Source organism: Panthera tigris, chromosome D2 (genome assembly GCF_018350195.1).
Source record: "Panthera tigris isolate Pti1 chromosome D2, P.tigris_Pti1_mat1.1, whole genome shotgun sequence".
Classification (NCBI taxonomy): Eukaryota; Metazoa; Chordata; class Mammalia; order Carnivora; family Felidae; genus Panthera; species Panthera tigris.
In genome coordinates, this window is record NC_056670.1 from 14,069,308 (window position 1) to 14,084,178 (window position 14,871).

Sequence of the window (14,871 nt, forward strand, 5' to 3'; positions counted from 1 at the left end):
GTGCTGGACCACAGGACTGCAGCCACGTGAAGGGTAAATCCTACCTTACCAGCCTTCATGGAAAAGGTGGTGGGGTCTGACCTATGTGCACCTGTACACATATCCAAATCTCAGTAGCGCCATAATGAAGAGTTACAGATCTCTGGCCTCATAGAAGGCATCTTCAGGACTCATGGGTTTTCACGCTAGGCTTCATTTGTCTGTGTTGTGTTCATTGAATGTTTACTTATTTTTGAGAGAGAGAGCGAGAGCGCGTGCGTGTGAGAGAGCACACAAGCGGGGAAGGGCCGAAAAAGAAAGAGGGAGACACAGAATCCGAAGCAGGCTCCAGGCTCCGAGCTGACAGCACAGAGCCCGACACGAGGCTCAAACTCATGAGCCATGAGATCACGACCCGAGCCAAAGTCGGACCCTCAACTAACTGAGCCACCCAGGTGCCCCTGTCTGTGTTGTATTCATCACACGACATCCCAGGTTCAGAGAGTCTGAAGAGGAGGAAGCCACAGAAATTACAAGTGACTACCATTCGTCTGATGGATCTCTGACTTTGCACAACACAGCTTGCCCTCAGTGAAAAGAGCTTTGGCTGCAAAGCCATGTTCTGCAAATCGAAGGTAGAGGGACTGTAACACTCAGCTCATCTCTGCTCCATCCCGCCACCTCATTCCAGAACCGGCAAGGGTTTTAGTGGAACGCACCCGCCCCACTCTGAGTTCTTACACCTGTTCTTGTTTGTACATATTTCAAATGTGTGAGGGCCGGAGAGAGAGGGGTAGATGTGCCTGGAGGCTGGGAAGCTGGGATTACAGAGGCAGCCTTCAGGGAACGATCCACAACCAGGGAACTAACTGATCTGAGTTGAGCTTGAGTCTCCTCCTACCCTGCTGCTTCTTCCTTTTTTCAGCCAGTTCTCAAGTCTTTCAGGTATTTCTGGGCATACGTGCAAGGAGCACGAAGAGGGAAATAAATTGCTCAGGCTTCCACCCGCTAGCCCCTCTGCGTAAGGAGGGGGCAGGGGAGGAGATGGGAAATGGGAATCAAAATCAGCATTATTTGTGCTCATTGTGGATTGATTGCATTTCCGTGTGCCCTCTGCTTCCCATTAGCACGCAGCTAATCGAGTGCAGCCGAGTGTGGCCTTGTCCTATTTTCTGCATTTGAATAGTGTCTTTGAAGTCTCAGAGCGGCGTGGGCCTATCACATCCTCTTGGCGAGCTGTGTTCCGGAGAAGGAAGATGGCCTGTGTGCGTCTCTCTGTGGGCAGTGAGGGCAGGGAGCTGATGAAGGATGGGAAGGTGCCGTTATTTTGCATTCCCAAACCACAAAATGTCTTACGCACAGAGCTGGGAAAAAGTGCCTTTTCTTATACCTCTCTACCATACATCATTTTCTCTGTCCTACTGTCTGGATCCCCAAAGGGCCAGTAAGTCTCAAAGCTAAATCCTCACTCCTCCCTGGATCCTCCTCGAAACCTCCAGGTCGGAGATCAGAGACTATTTGCATTCTTCACCATGGACATAAAAGGAGAGAGGAAGAAAGGGAAGGAGGAGGGAGAGCAGCCAGAAGCCATGATGGGGTGGGGGAGCAGAGAGTGGGGATCAAAACTGGTCCCATCCAGGGGCGCCTCAGTCGGTTACGCATCTGACTTCAGCTCAGGTGATGATCTCGCAGTTTGTGAGTTTGAGCCCCGCGTCGGGCTCTGTGCTGACAGCTCAGAGCCTGGACCCTGCTTCAGATTCTGTGTCTTTCTCTCTCTCTGCTCCTCCCCCACTCGCACCCTGTCTCTCTCTCAAAAATAAGTAAATGTTGGGGCGCCTGGGTGGCTCAGTCGGTTAAGCGTCCGACTTCGGCTCAGGTCATGATCTCGCGATCTCGCGGTCCGTGAGTTCGAGCCCCGCGTCGGGCTCTGGGCTGATGGCTCAGAGCCTGGAGCCTGCTTCCGATTCTGTGTCTCCCTCTCTCTCTGCTCCTCCCCCGTTCATGCTCTGTCTCTCTCTCTCTGTCTCAAAAATAAATAAACGTTAAAAAAAATAAGTAAACGTTAAATTTTCTTTTTAAATGGTCCCATCCACACCTGCAGTTGGGACATGCTTTCCAGCACTTCCCAACATTTTGTCAAAAATAGGTTATAATCCCCATATCATAGTAGTTGTTCTTCAGATCTCCGGGAAGTGCTCCAAATGCATTATGGATTCATGCTGAGTACGGGTAGCTGCACAAACCATGGGATGAAAGATTTCATTGACAAGGCTGCACCGGGTATTTAAATCTTCACGTCAGACCTGGTGGGAAATCATCTCCCCCAACACCGAACCAGCCCTTTAGGGCCCCTGATCCTCCTCCGGTCCTTGCCAAACCATGAAGTCACCGACATCTGACACTGCCGATCCACTGCTCCATCTATGTTATCCCCAGTACGGCGAAGATACGGCCGTCGATGGCAAGATCTAGAGAGCCAAAGCCAAGAGCAGGTGCACGCCTCATCACTACAAGTCTGTATGCTGCTCACCTTAAAACACAGGTGCCATCAAGGCGCCCCAAAGGTGCTGGGCCAGCCACGCAGAGGCCCGCTGTTCTCTCCCGGGAAAGCTCAGGGAGCTTGCTCTGCACGTACTTACCTTGTAGAGGGCAGACATGGACGCAGAGCCCACCACCAGCGCTATGCCGATGACAGAGTGGCTGTGGAAGCCATCCGCATAGGTCATCATCACGATCCCAGCGATGGCGAGGATGGCGGCCACAATCTGGACAGAAGGAAGAGGACAGCGGTGAGGGTAGTGGTGGGGGAATCCGATGGGCCGCTGGAGGGTGAATGCGGTAGAAAAGCTCATGGAAGTTCAGGAATGGGACGGAAGAGTGGGGTCTCCTTTCCAGGTCTCTGGAGAACGAGTGAAATTTCCGTTCTTGCTCAGTAAAGCTTGGTGCGACCGAAGAACCCGGAATGGCTGTTAGCAAGGAGACATGCTCATCCCGTGGTGGCCCGTCACTGGGCGCCTTGGGAACCGCAGGGGAGGCGGCCGTAATGCCAACAGTAGGTGGTTTGGCCGTGACAGGGGTTGGTAGACAGCACCTGGAAGTCACCTCGGTTCCTTCCCAACCTTCTGAAAGCACCTCATGGGATCTTGCTTTTACGTACTTTGTATCTCAACAGAGAGAGGGCGCAGATCATGGCCCCATTTAACATGCCAGCAGTAGGGTCTTCTGATAGAGTGTCATATGACAAAGGGCAACAGTGTCCTCACCCTGGGAGGGCAGCTCCTTTTCTTAGCTGCTGCAGGGCCATCCCCCCCGCCCCCCGCCGACCCCCCCTAATCCTGTCATTATCCGGATATAGACTTCCTGGGTGGAATGGCCCTTCCAGGGAGACGCACACATTCCTGCCGCTGCGCCCAATGAAACTGTCGGATTACCCAGGAGACCGACTCCGTGGGATGACATTTCGCAAAGGAGAAATGCATCAGCGCGGCGAACAAGGACAAGTTTGGACCCGAGGCGGTCAGGGAGCTACCGAAACGTTGCTGGTGCCGAGTGGGGGTGCTGTAGGCAAAACACGGGGAGGCCAGAACAAATGTGTGCGATACAAGTTTCCGCTACTGGGTTCGCTGGGAGCTTTCTTTCTCTTAACGGACCAAAGTTGACCTCAGCTGCCTACAACAATATCAGTCGCCACTTACTAACTCGGGGGTCATGGGCTAAGTGTTCTCTATGTATTTTCCCGCTTTATCCTCAAAACAGGTAGATACGATCATTCGTTTCATTTCGTAAACATGAAAGCTTTGGCTCAGGGAGGCTACGTAACTCGCCCAAAGTCACAGCGCTGGTGTGTGGCTGAGCGGGGACGCCAAATTTCAGGTCTGTCTGGTTGCAAAGTCACTGTTTATCTCAACAGGAAAGGCTGGCTCACGTCACATGCTACCGCCAACCACCCTGTCTGAGGTCTGAACTGTGGTTTCCTTCGCGGCTTAAACATAAAAATTTCAGGTTAGTGCAAGGTACTGCGGTTGAGCGTCACTCAGCCTGAGTTACAAACTTCTGGTATGTTCCTCATGCAGTACTTCTGTGTCATGATAAATCTGCCCAGAGAACACAGAGGCTCTTGAGAGAGCAGGTGATGGTCATCTGCTAGAGAAGTGCCAGGCCCGTGTCTGCCCACTTGTCCTTTCTGGGTTAGTGACTCGCTGTTAGGCAGATGCTTCATCCCGCATCACACACGGAATCTATTTCATACTCAGATGCTACCCATACTGTGTGCGACTGCTCACGTAGGGAAAGAAACAGAGACCGTAAGACAGTAAGGGGGTTTTCTTCCCCCCTCCAGAAGAAGAGAGGGGCAAGCGATAAGGCCGGCAGGGAAAGAGGGCGGCTTCTGGTCCAGGGGACACACACACAGCGCAAAGATGCCGCTTGGAACAGTTGAACCTGGCTGGGCATCGGAGGTCCGCAGAAGAGAAAAATAACTAGAAAAAAAGAAGGAGGGAAGAAAATAGCTGCATTTCAGACGATTTGGTGCAGCCCCAATGGTATTTGAGCCTTTTCGAACTTGGGGCTGAAGTTTCAAGGAAATGAAGGGGATCAGGGGCTTATTTTCTCCTGAAGACTTACAAGGCTGGTCTCCAGCCTCTGGCTCTGTCTTCCCTACTGGGTAAATAATGAAGGGCTGAAAGCTTCCGCCTGCGCTGAGCTGTGCAAAAGAGTGGAGGGAAGGGGTTGGAGGGGTAAGAGTGAGAACCTTCCAGTCAGTAGTCGGGAGCCCGGGCCCCAAGATTTCATTCTGACAGGTGGCACCGGGGGACTGTGGTCCCCCCCGCTCACTGGCTCAGACCTCCAGTTCTCCTCTTCGGAGTCCCTGCCACAGGTCACAGGGGACTCCTGTGAGCTCCACTGTGAGGCCCGCATTCTCCTGGCACCAGCAGCCCTGATGGGACCCCTAGCCCTGAGCCTGGGGCACACCCATGGTGCTGGAGCTAAGCTCACTCTTAACGCCCCCCGAACAGCAGGGCAGAGCTGAAACACCCTATGGATTTGGGGGGGGGGGGACCTGGAAGTCCTCCCTCAAGCCTGACGTTTTCTTTCAAGATCCCAGTTCTATCTTTAAAAAAATACGTGCAGGGGCGCCTGGGTGGCTCAGTCCGTTAAGCATCCGACTTCAGCTGAGGTGATGATCTCTCGGTTCGTGGGTTTGAGCCACGCGTCGGGCTCTGTGCTGACAGCTCAGATTCTGTGTCTCCCTCTTTCTCTGCCCCTCCCCCCGCTTGCGCTCTTATCACTATCCAGCAAGGCCAGACATGCCTGTCCTGTGGTTTCACATGTCCCTTGTCTAGATCGGGGTGTCCCTGAGGGAGAATGCGGGGTTTGAGGAGGAAATAAAGAAAAGTAGACAGCCGAATTTCCCCCGGCCCTCCTTTCTCCCACCTTCCACCACCCCCTCCAGGTAGCCCACTGACCTGTCCCAAAACGGGGACTTGGGGCTTCAGACTGATGGCTGACAGAGGCCCTAAGACCAAGAAGGGTGAGATCACCATCTCTTCTCCAGCTGGAGGGGAGGAGAGTTAGACCCAGGAGACTCCGAGGCCAGTGTGGTGCCAATTACCCTCTTACTGGTGGCCTCGCCTCGCGTGGTGACCCCACCAGAGCCTGCCTGGCCTCGGGGGCTTTGGATTCAGAGCTCCAGAAACTCAGTGATGCGCCCTGCGCCCCCTGTGGCCGCAGTGCCCCATCTCCAATGTCAGGCTGAGCGGAAGGAGGTGAAGCCCTCGGACATCCAGGAGGAAAGGTGGGTGCAGCACCACAGTCGGGCCCCCTCTCAGACGGGCTCTACCCTCTACTCTGCCCAGACCGCGATGGGCCGCACGTCCTCTGCCCAACCAAGCCCCGGGTGCTGCACTGTGGATGTTGACAGTTGGGGGCAATTTTGAGAAATGGAAAGGACACGTTTTAAATATACTTCCCCTAACACTTCCCCTCCCAGCTCCTGGCTGCTCTTCCCCACTCAGAAGAGTGTAACAGGAAGGGGCTGGCTGTGAGCCCTCCAGTGACCCCCCCACCCCCCCTCCCCCTCTGTGCTCTGTGTCCCAGCTTCCCCCAGCTGTGCTCAGGTGGCAGGGGGCAGCCTCCCAAACAGAAGGCAGTCGATCTGAAGTGGAGCTACCATTCAGGGATGGCCCCTCGGGCGACACCAAGAAAGCACTGCCATTATTGAAAACATCAGCTGGAATCTGAGATGGGAACTGGTCTGGGAAAAAGCACGGATCCCCGGGAATGTGCTGCTGGGCTTTGGGGGCCCACGTGAATGATCTCTCAGGTGGCTGTCTTGCTTCTGCCCCAGTCCCTCCTGGCTGGAAAGCCCTAACTATTGGGGGCCGTTATGAACAGATGCCCAGGAAGCAGAAGATCCCATCATCTTCCGTTTCTATCGAGATGGGGGTCTCACCCAGACAAGCCTTCTTTATCCAGCTGCTGAGCACAGCTGGGAGGGCTTTGGCTTTAGCAGAGGCCTTCCTCATGCCCCAAGTTCTACCTGTTTTCGTTCAGCCGCTGCTTTTGCTACACAAAACTGCCTCCCTAGACATCTGTTGGCTTCCGGGACTGTCACCAGAAGAATGGAGCTGATCCAACAAACCCCTCCAACTGAGAAGGAATGATCAAAATAACAACACTGAGAAAGATAACAGTTACTGGATATTATGTGCCGAGCACACATGATCGTATTTTATTCTCACAACTGTCCTATAAAATACGTAACAAAGGCTCAGAGACGTTAAGTAACTTGCTCAAGGCCCAACAGCTTGTAAGAGTGGAATCAAAATCCAAAGCCTAGTCGTTTGACTCTAGACTGGAACATCTCCCTATTGCATCAGAAACCCTGAATCTGGAGAGCCGGGGGGACGTACGGAAAGCCCATCTAAGCACAGGGTGAAAGGGGACACAATGGCCAACGTGGGCTGCTTTCAACAGTCCCCTCTGATGTCTTAAGTGGTCGGGATCTCTCCAGCATGAGAAGATATGTTTGCTTCTTCTTGGCCAGACCATGTGACCTGGACCAGTTGATGTTTTCCAGGAACCACAGCCCTTGTGATGTAACTGTCGTAATTAACGCAGATCCTCTGGGCGGGCTGTTCCCACAAACATAAGGTTGGTGCTCCTTTGTCTTAACGTCTGTGAGATTCTCCAGCTCATATGCTCAGCCCCCAGGATGGGGAACACTGTCAGTTTCCTCCAATGTCTGGAAATTTTGTGCTTGGATAAGCCAGAGGTCTGAGGGAAATCTAAAAGAACCCTTGCACCAGTTAGATATTATCTTGGACCTAGGTTTCCCATCTGTTATCAAGGGGGAGATTTCCCATCACTCTGGCCGCTGCTGGGGTCTCACAGATTTTGCTAGCTCTCTGGATTCTTAAAGACGGGAAGAGGGGAATACGCCATGACTTGGAGTGGGAAGCTCTTGGATGGGGGAGGGGGGGTCACATGCTTCTCAGAGGATTAATGCTTATTAGAGAGACCCATAGCTACACAGCACTTCACAGGTTACAAAATTTCATCGCCAGTACCAGCTTCTGGGACCTTCTTTTCAGTGCTGGCCTAGTGATGGCTTCAACACAAAATTTTGTTCAGTATATAGTGGTCAGCGCAGACCAAACTGACCAAGTGGCCAGGATGGCTAGACAGGATCATAGTTCAAGGGATGTCATGGGAGAAAACACTCCTATCCATGAATAGCAACAAAGAAAAGATCTGGGTATGTCACATTGTTCTCTATGGGTCTAGGAGGGTTTCAAGTATTTTCCAGCCTACTTCTCTTAACCTCAAAAAAAAAAAAAAATCCAGCTTCAGTGCAGAATTCATCTTGAAGTTTCTCTTCCCGATTAACAGAGTCTCATTTGGAATTTGCTTTGGACATGAGAATCATGCCGAAGAGTTTCCTGAATTCCCTTGGCATGTGGCAGCCAAATGAAGTCACAATGGGCTCCCGGACATTGGAGTCTGCAGAGTCCAGGCAGGCAGGCTGTTTGGACAGATTACCGCTGGAAGCACCTGTGTTTTTTGTGGCGAAGTATCAGATCATGTATTTGCTGAAAGCTTTTCTGGGTGGTAGCACAGTGAGCGGGTTTTAATTCCAAAATTAACACTGAGACTCAAAACAAAATTTCCCCCTACTGCAAGCTAAAAATACTACTCAGCAGTTGACTCATGTCCCCACTGCTGTTTGAGTAACTAGGTGGGTGTGATTCCTCCATCAGGGTGATGTCATTGTCCTCAGGACAATGAGCAAAGGATACAAGTGGAGGGCCTGGAGTGGAGCCTGCCCCTTGCTGGATGCCTGTGTGGTTCACGGTCACGGAGCTGCCCATCCACAGGGCTCTCAGCTGCATGGCTGGCCCACGTGGCCCGACGGGCAGGAAGGAGGAAGCGATGTGCCCTATCTACAAGCGGACGGGCTGTGTGGCCAAATCCTCTTTTGTCCTTGTTTGTGGCGAGGAGGTGATGGGGCAGTACCAGCTCCTGGCCACCAAAGGGAGGCGAGCAGAAGCCACCAGGACTCTGTCAACTGAACTGTCACCTTGTGCTTTCATTCAGGGTGAGCCCCTTGCTATTACAGCTGACAGTTGACAATGCACTTATCATATTTCACACAACTGTTAGGAAATTTGACTGGCTGAAGTTGACTAGATTTTGACGGAATTTACTAAGTCTCGGATCTCACAACAAGAAGTAATTCACAGGATATAATTTCCCTCTCCCTTCGCCTGGGGTGTGAAGGAAATGAAACCGGCCCTCCACAGTCTGGATTTAGCCTAAGTGCATCCGGCCCACTTTGGCTTGTACACACGGTCCAGACAAAGGGTCTACCAAGACTGCACACATATGTGGATGCGGAAGGATCCTCAGGCTTTCAGATGCGTCCTAAGCAAAGAGCGATAGGGTTAGCAGAGAGCTCCAGGCTGCAGGGCACTGCTGCCCAGGAGAGAGAGAGAAAGCACGCAGAGAGGAAATGCATCACCATCCCCAGGTTGGGTCCCCGACTGGCACACACTTTGGGGAATGCTTGCTGAAATGCTTGAAATGAACGGTGCTTTAATGAATGCTGGTCTAGTATGGTTTGCAAGCAAGAGAGTTTGCAAGGCGCACCAAGAACCAGGCCCTCTGCCGGGGCTCCTTTTCTGCTGCAAATCAGAAGGGAAGTGGTCAGCAGTTTATGCTTATGACGCAGCACATGGAGGTAAGCAAGCCAATGGGCAGGTTTTGGTTGACATGACCAAGTGAGGGAGGAAGACAGAGAATAAGGAACTTACCCTCACTCCCATGAACCTGTCCCTGAGAACGATCCATGAGAGCAAGAACACAAAAGCTTTGTTGCAGCAGAATAAGACGGAGACATCCGTAGTGTTTATTTTCTTTATTGCATGTAAGTACAGGTAGTTTGTGAGTGTCCAAAGAACACCAAAGGGTGCTGCCTTGGTAAAAAACACCTTCAAAGTCAAGCCATTGTCTCCAAAAAATCGACAGCATTCCCTAAAACAAGGAAAGAGAGGCAGTGTTATTATATTCTTGGGTTGAGACAGATCATTTTTTCCCCTATACCCATTTTTAAAGCAGATGACGAAGGGGTGGGGTTGCTTATTATTATGTTTTTTGGAACATCTATTAAATAGCTCTTCAACCTATTGCTTTAGTCCATTGAAGAAAATGTCCCACGACGGTCTGACGTCATAGATGATTATTCCTTCTGCTCATGCCAAGTTTGGAACTGATGGTTCTAGACAGAAGGTAGTGGAGTGTTGGGCTTATCTGATCTGAAGAAGGCCCAGTTCCATGGCGACTGACTGAGGAATTCTTTTACCTGCTTGTTAAGAGAAGGAAGTCACTAGATCTTTTTCGGGGGGGGTGGGGGGTGGGCGGGAAGAATACTCGAAGAGAACTCACTAAAACATATTTTTAAAAAAGTTTGCCTCCAGCTGGAATTGTCTCTGGTCAGCCAGGGGCAGTCCTTTCTTGGGTGCCTCTAATACATTTTGGCTATGATACAACTAGTGTTAACTATCTGCATTTTCTCTATGAGGCCTTTTTTAGGGTCTGTCCTTCAGCCATGTGGAAGTTCATGTCTCCATGCCACCTAAGAAACTAGCACAGATTCAAGAGCTCAGCATCGGAACAGAGAGGGAGGTGAGGAACCACCTATAGAAGGAGGTTTTTGAATGCTCTTCTGGATTCCAGGGGAAAGGACCATGAGTGTATGGAAAACCACGTCAGAAAAACAAAGCTAACCTTCCACATGCAGAAGAAGACAGCAGAGGAGGCCGTGGGGTAGATGGAGAGGACATCTACCCCCTGAGAGGGGCTTGGTCTGCAGACAGCCTGCTATTGCCAGGACCACCTGGGAGCCAAGGTTATTGCTCTGCTGCCCTGACAGCCAGGCAAGGGGATGGGTGGGCAAGGAGCCTGGATCCCATGGCCGTCAGCGCCCAGGCTCACAGACTGTGTGCCCAGTGCAGCCGATGCATGAGCAAGTGAGGACAGGAGTGAGAGAAAAGAAATAATTAGAATAAGCGAAATACCCCAGCGTGGGGGAAGGGGGGGATAGCTGTAGTCTATGCCACTTAAATTTAAAATGCAGCAGGAGAGGAGAAAAATTAAGAGCACGCATCAAAGGGGATTTGGCGTGATTTTTATTTTAATTTGTTCTTATCATTAATCCAAAATGCAATCCGCCTTCGCTCATGACTTGACTGTGGGATCGCCACAGAAGAGACAAGGAAACACATGCTCTTTCACTGAACTCAGGGACCTCTGTTGCTTCTAAACCACCACCAGGGGAATATGTCCGAATTTCTAAAGTTACCATGAAACCAATTCGACTGAATTGATTCCAGTGCGGCTTTATACAGACAAAGCTCTCATCTGATGGGTTGACGTTTCTGCTGCTGCATGATCTTCATACAATATTTCAGTGGAATTTTTCTAGGGGGTTTTCTTGAGTCCCTGTGCACGGAACAGTCTTCTTTCCTTCAGGGGTGGTGACCAGGGATGGCTTCCTTCAAGTTTGTGTTTGACAGTAGCCATAAAGTGGTGTCAGTCCTTTCAGCATGATCAATAGGAAATACAAATTTAAAAAAATTTTTTAATGTTTATTTATTTTTGATACAGAGAGAGGGAGAAACAATGCGAGTGGGGGAGAGGCAGAGAGAGAGGGAGACATAGAATCCGAAGCAGGCTCCAGGCTCTGAGCTGTCAGCACAGAGCCCGACACAGGGCTCAAGCCCACAGACCATAGATCATGACCTAAGCCAAAGTCGGATGCTTAACCGACTGAGCCACCCAGGAGCCCCAGGAAGTACAAATTTTAACTCTACTTAGAGGTTACCCTTCTTAAGGGAGCACAATGAAAGTAGGATTTCTAAGTTTCCCTGACTCACTAGTATAAAAAATGATTCATGCTGTGGCAGGGGCCATCCGAAGTCAGTTGGACACGTTATGTCCTCTCTAGGTTCTAAGGAGACCAAGATGATTGGCCCTGAGCCAGTGAAACTTGTGCTGTTTTATAGTTAGAGTTGGGGGAGAATGTCCTTGGAGAGAGAAGAGAAGAAATTATATCAATGAAACAAGAACAAATGGCTATAAAAAAGGAGACAATCTTGGAAATTAAATAAAGGATAGCTAAACTAAAAAGATTAAATAGAAAAATTTCACATAAAGCCAAGATAATCTCTCATGAGAGAAGGAAAGAGAAAGAATCTATGTGTGAGTCTTCCAAAGTGTGATGGTTGTAGAAGTGGTGGGGAAGGGGGATCCATCCTGGAGATGGAAAAGGCAAGATTTCTGAGCCCAGTAGAGTTCTTTTGGCCCTTTGTGGACTGATGGCTGGGGAAGTACAGCTAAGATGGGTAGATCTGGGTTCTAAGGAGACCAAGATGATTGGCCCTGAGCCAGTGAAACTTGTGCTGTTTTAAGACCAAAGGCTGTGCACTAATCTATGTCAGGTATATATACCCTTGATTGCAAGGGGACTCAAGAGAGATGATGAGCACAAATTCTTTTCTTCCGGATACCTCTTCTTGGTACACAAAAAATAGAGTATAGTAGAGACTCTTGACTTGTTTTTGCTTAAATGATATGACAGTTGAATGCCCTTTCTTTGGCAGACCAAGTACTCAAGGCTGGCAGGGTATTCTCCAGCAAGCTCAAACCCTTTGGTTTCTACCAACTGAGTCATGTGTTAGCAGAGATTTAGATGTTGTTTGTTTCCAATCCTGCTTGTGCCAACTGTTCTTGGTTATCTCAACTGCATAATTTATTAGATATTTCCTAAACCAACGAAATATAGTGAAAAAAGAAAGTTGTGTTTTCTCTATGAAATCTAAGTAGAGAGTTTCATGGGAAAGTCAATAAAAGTCACTAAAACATTGTTCTTGAATAACCCAACTAGACAGCCTGACTCAGTGGAATTAGGATGGCCATTTTTTTTAAACCAATAAGCACTTATTTATCACTTGTTGTATTCACAATTCTAGACAAGGCACTCTGGCTGATAAAGAACAAGTAAACAGTGCTTCCTTGGTCTTGAGAATATTAGAGTGCGATCAGGGAGAGAAAACTGATTTCCTCAACAGCAAGAAATGCAAATTTAATCACGTATTAGATGGTGTGGAATATAACAGTGCCATAGAATTCATGTTTAAGGAAGAGATTTGAACTGATTGGACAAGGCCTCACACAAGATACGGATTTTGACCTGAACATTCAAGGATAGGTAGGATTTATAGTTAGAGTTGGGGGAGAATGTCCTTGGAGAGAGAAGAGAAGAAATTATATCAATGAAACAAGAACAAATGGCTATAAAAAAGGAGACAATCTCGGAAATTAAATAAAGGATAGCTAAACTAAAAAGATTAAATAGAAGAATTGCACATAAAGCCAAGATAATCTCTCATGAGAGAGGAAAGAGAAAGAGAGAGAAGGAGTAGGAGGAGGAGGAGAAGGAGGAGGACGAGGAAGGTAACATTAGAAGGTCAAGCCAGGAGGTCCAATATTAAACTAAAAGAAACTCTAGACTAAAGGGAAAATGGAAAAAATGAAGTGGAGAAAATTACAAAAGAAATAATGCAAGAAATGTTTTTAGAAATGTAGGATATGAATCTTCATAACAAAAGGGCCTATCAAGTACCAAGAAAACTGGCTGAAGGAAGAACCAAAACAAGGCACATATTTGTGACATGAAGGGATAAAGAGAAAATGTAAAAGCTCTCAAGAGAAATAAAACCAAATAGGTCCAAGGGGTAGCAAATTGTAATAGCATCTGATATCTCAAAAACCAAAATGGAAGCTATACAATAATGACTTTAACATTTTTCAAGGGCAATGTTTTTTGGGAGCCAAAATTCTGTTACCAGCCAACCATCAATTAAATGGCACAGTAGGATAAAGACATTTTCAGTTATACAGTACTCAAAAACATAGTCTCCCTTACTGTTAGAGGACAGGCTGCACCAACACAAGGGTAGAAACCAAGAAAGAAGATATGGCAGCAGGAGGCATGGCTCCAACACAGGCAAGAGTGAAAGCTAGTCCCAGGAGGAGGCTCCACGGCAGATCACGTGGGGCTCTGGAAATGGAGTCTCCAGGGAAGTCTTCTGATCAAACCAGCACAGGGAATATGTTGGCAGGTTTTTGAGACGGCAGGAGATTTAGGAAAAAATATCAATCATTACTGGAAATCAGGGTAAATGAGACAAAAGAGGCAAATGTTTCTGGCAGGAAGAATGACAAGTTGTTCATAAAAGGAGACAGTCGCTGGGCACTATTTGCATGCTTATGATAATGAAAACACTATTAACCAAATGATGAGGTAGCATTATGTTGACGGGAACAGAATCAGGGCAAGTGGGTATAGGAGGGGTCAGAAATCAACAGATGTCTACATGGGAGCAACACGGAGATAAGAATTGTACATAAATTGGCATAAATAACACAAGAATTGGGAGTGGCTGAGAGTGAGGAGGTACGGACAGGGGCTGCAATTTTTTTAAAATAATTATTTTACTACCATTTGCTTTCTCAAAGTATGTACATGTATTAAATTGCTAAAAATAAAAAACATTATTTAAAAACACGCAAGAGAGGTCAAGGTCGCTGTGGCTGAAGTTGAAACGTGAGTGCTCTCAGACAGTTCTGAGGCGTGCAGTTTGAAAACCGTAATTGCAGAGAAACCCTGCAAGGTACAGATAAAGATGCTGTGGCCCAGACAGATTAAATGATGTATTCGAGTTCAGTCAGTGGTGGAGCCAGACCCGCAGCCTGTGCTCACTCCCCAGTGAACACTCTCAATGGTCCCCCTTTCTTTTGGATCCTTTCTGTCACCATTTAGATAGGCTAAGCCTCACCAACCTTAAAATATACCCCCCAAAGCAAAAGCAAGCATCCTGTCAGCCCTCCGTCCTCCCTCATCCCCTCTTTCAGAGCCAAGATTTTTCAGAATGGTTGTCTGCACTCAAGTCCCCCACACCCACCTCTCTCACTCTTCCGTTTACTAACCCAGCATCAGCTCCCATCACTCACCCAAACCCTTGGCCTGATTACTAATGAGCTCTGCATTGCTACATCCAACAGGTACCTTCGGATGTTCCTCTTTCTCTTGGAAGCCTCTGACGTTGTTGACTATTCCTCCTTGAAGCACCTTTCTTGACTTCCAACTCCGCACCCTCCTCTTGGTGTCCTCGAACCTCTCCGCCCACTTCCAAAGCTTCCTCTGAAAGACTTCTTCAGTATTTTCCTAGATTTCTCTTCTACTATCTCCTGTTTTTGTCCTGCAGTCACTGAGCAACCTCATCTACTGTTCTAGTTTCAAAGCCCAGCTGGTGATCTCTAGTTAAGACATTT

The 14,871-nt window shown here is 48.8% G+C and overlaps 1 protein-coding gene across 1 annotated transcript in view; it reads right to left on the bottom strand.

The window, feature by feature from the left end:
• SLC35F3 (solute carrier family 35 member F3) overlaps window positions 1-14,871 on the bottom strand; it is a 406,084-nt gene that overhangs the window by 5,430 nt on the left and 385,783 nt on the right. The window contains exons 4-5 of the mRNA XM_042960391.1: window positions 9,291-9,510; window positions 2,619-2,744 (exon numbers count right to left, since the gene is read on the bottom strand). Coding sequence (XP_042816325.1) covers window positions 2,619-2,744; window positions 9,291-9,510 — 346 coding nt within the window. The remainder of the gene's footprint in view (window positions 1-2,618; window positions 2,745-9,290; window positions 9,511-14,871) is intronic.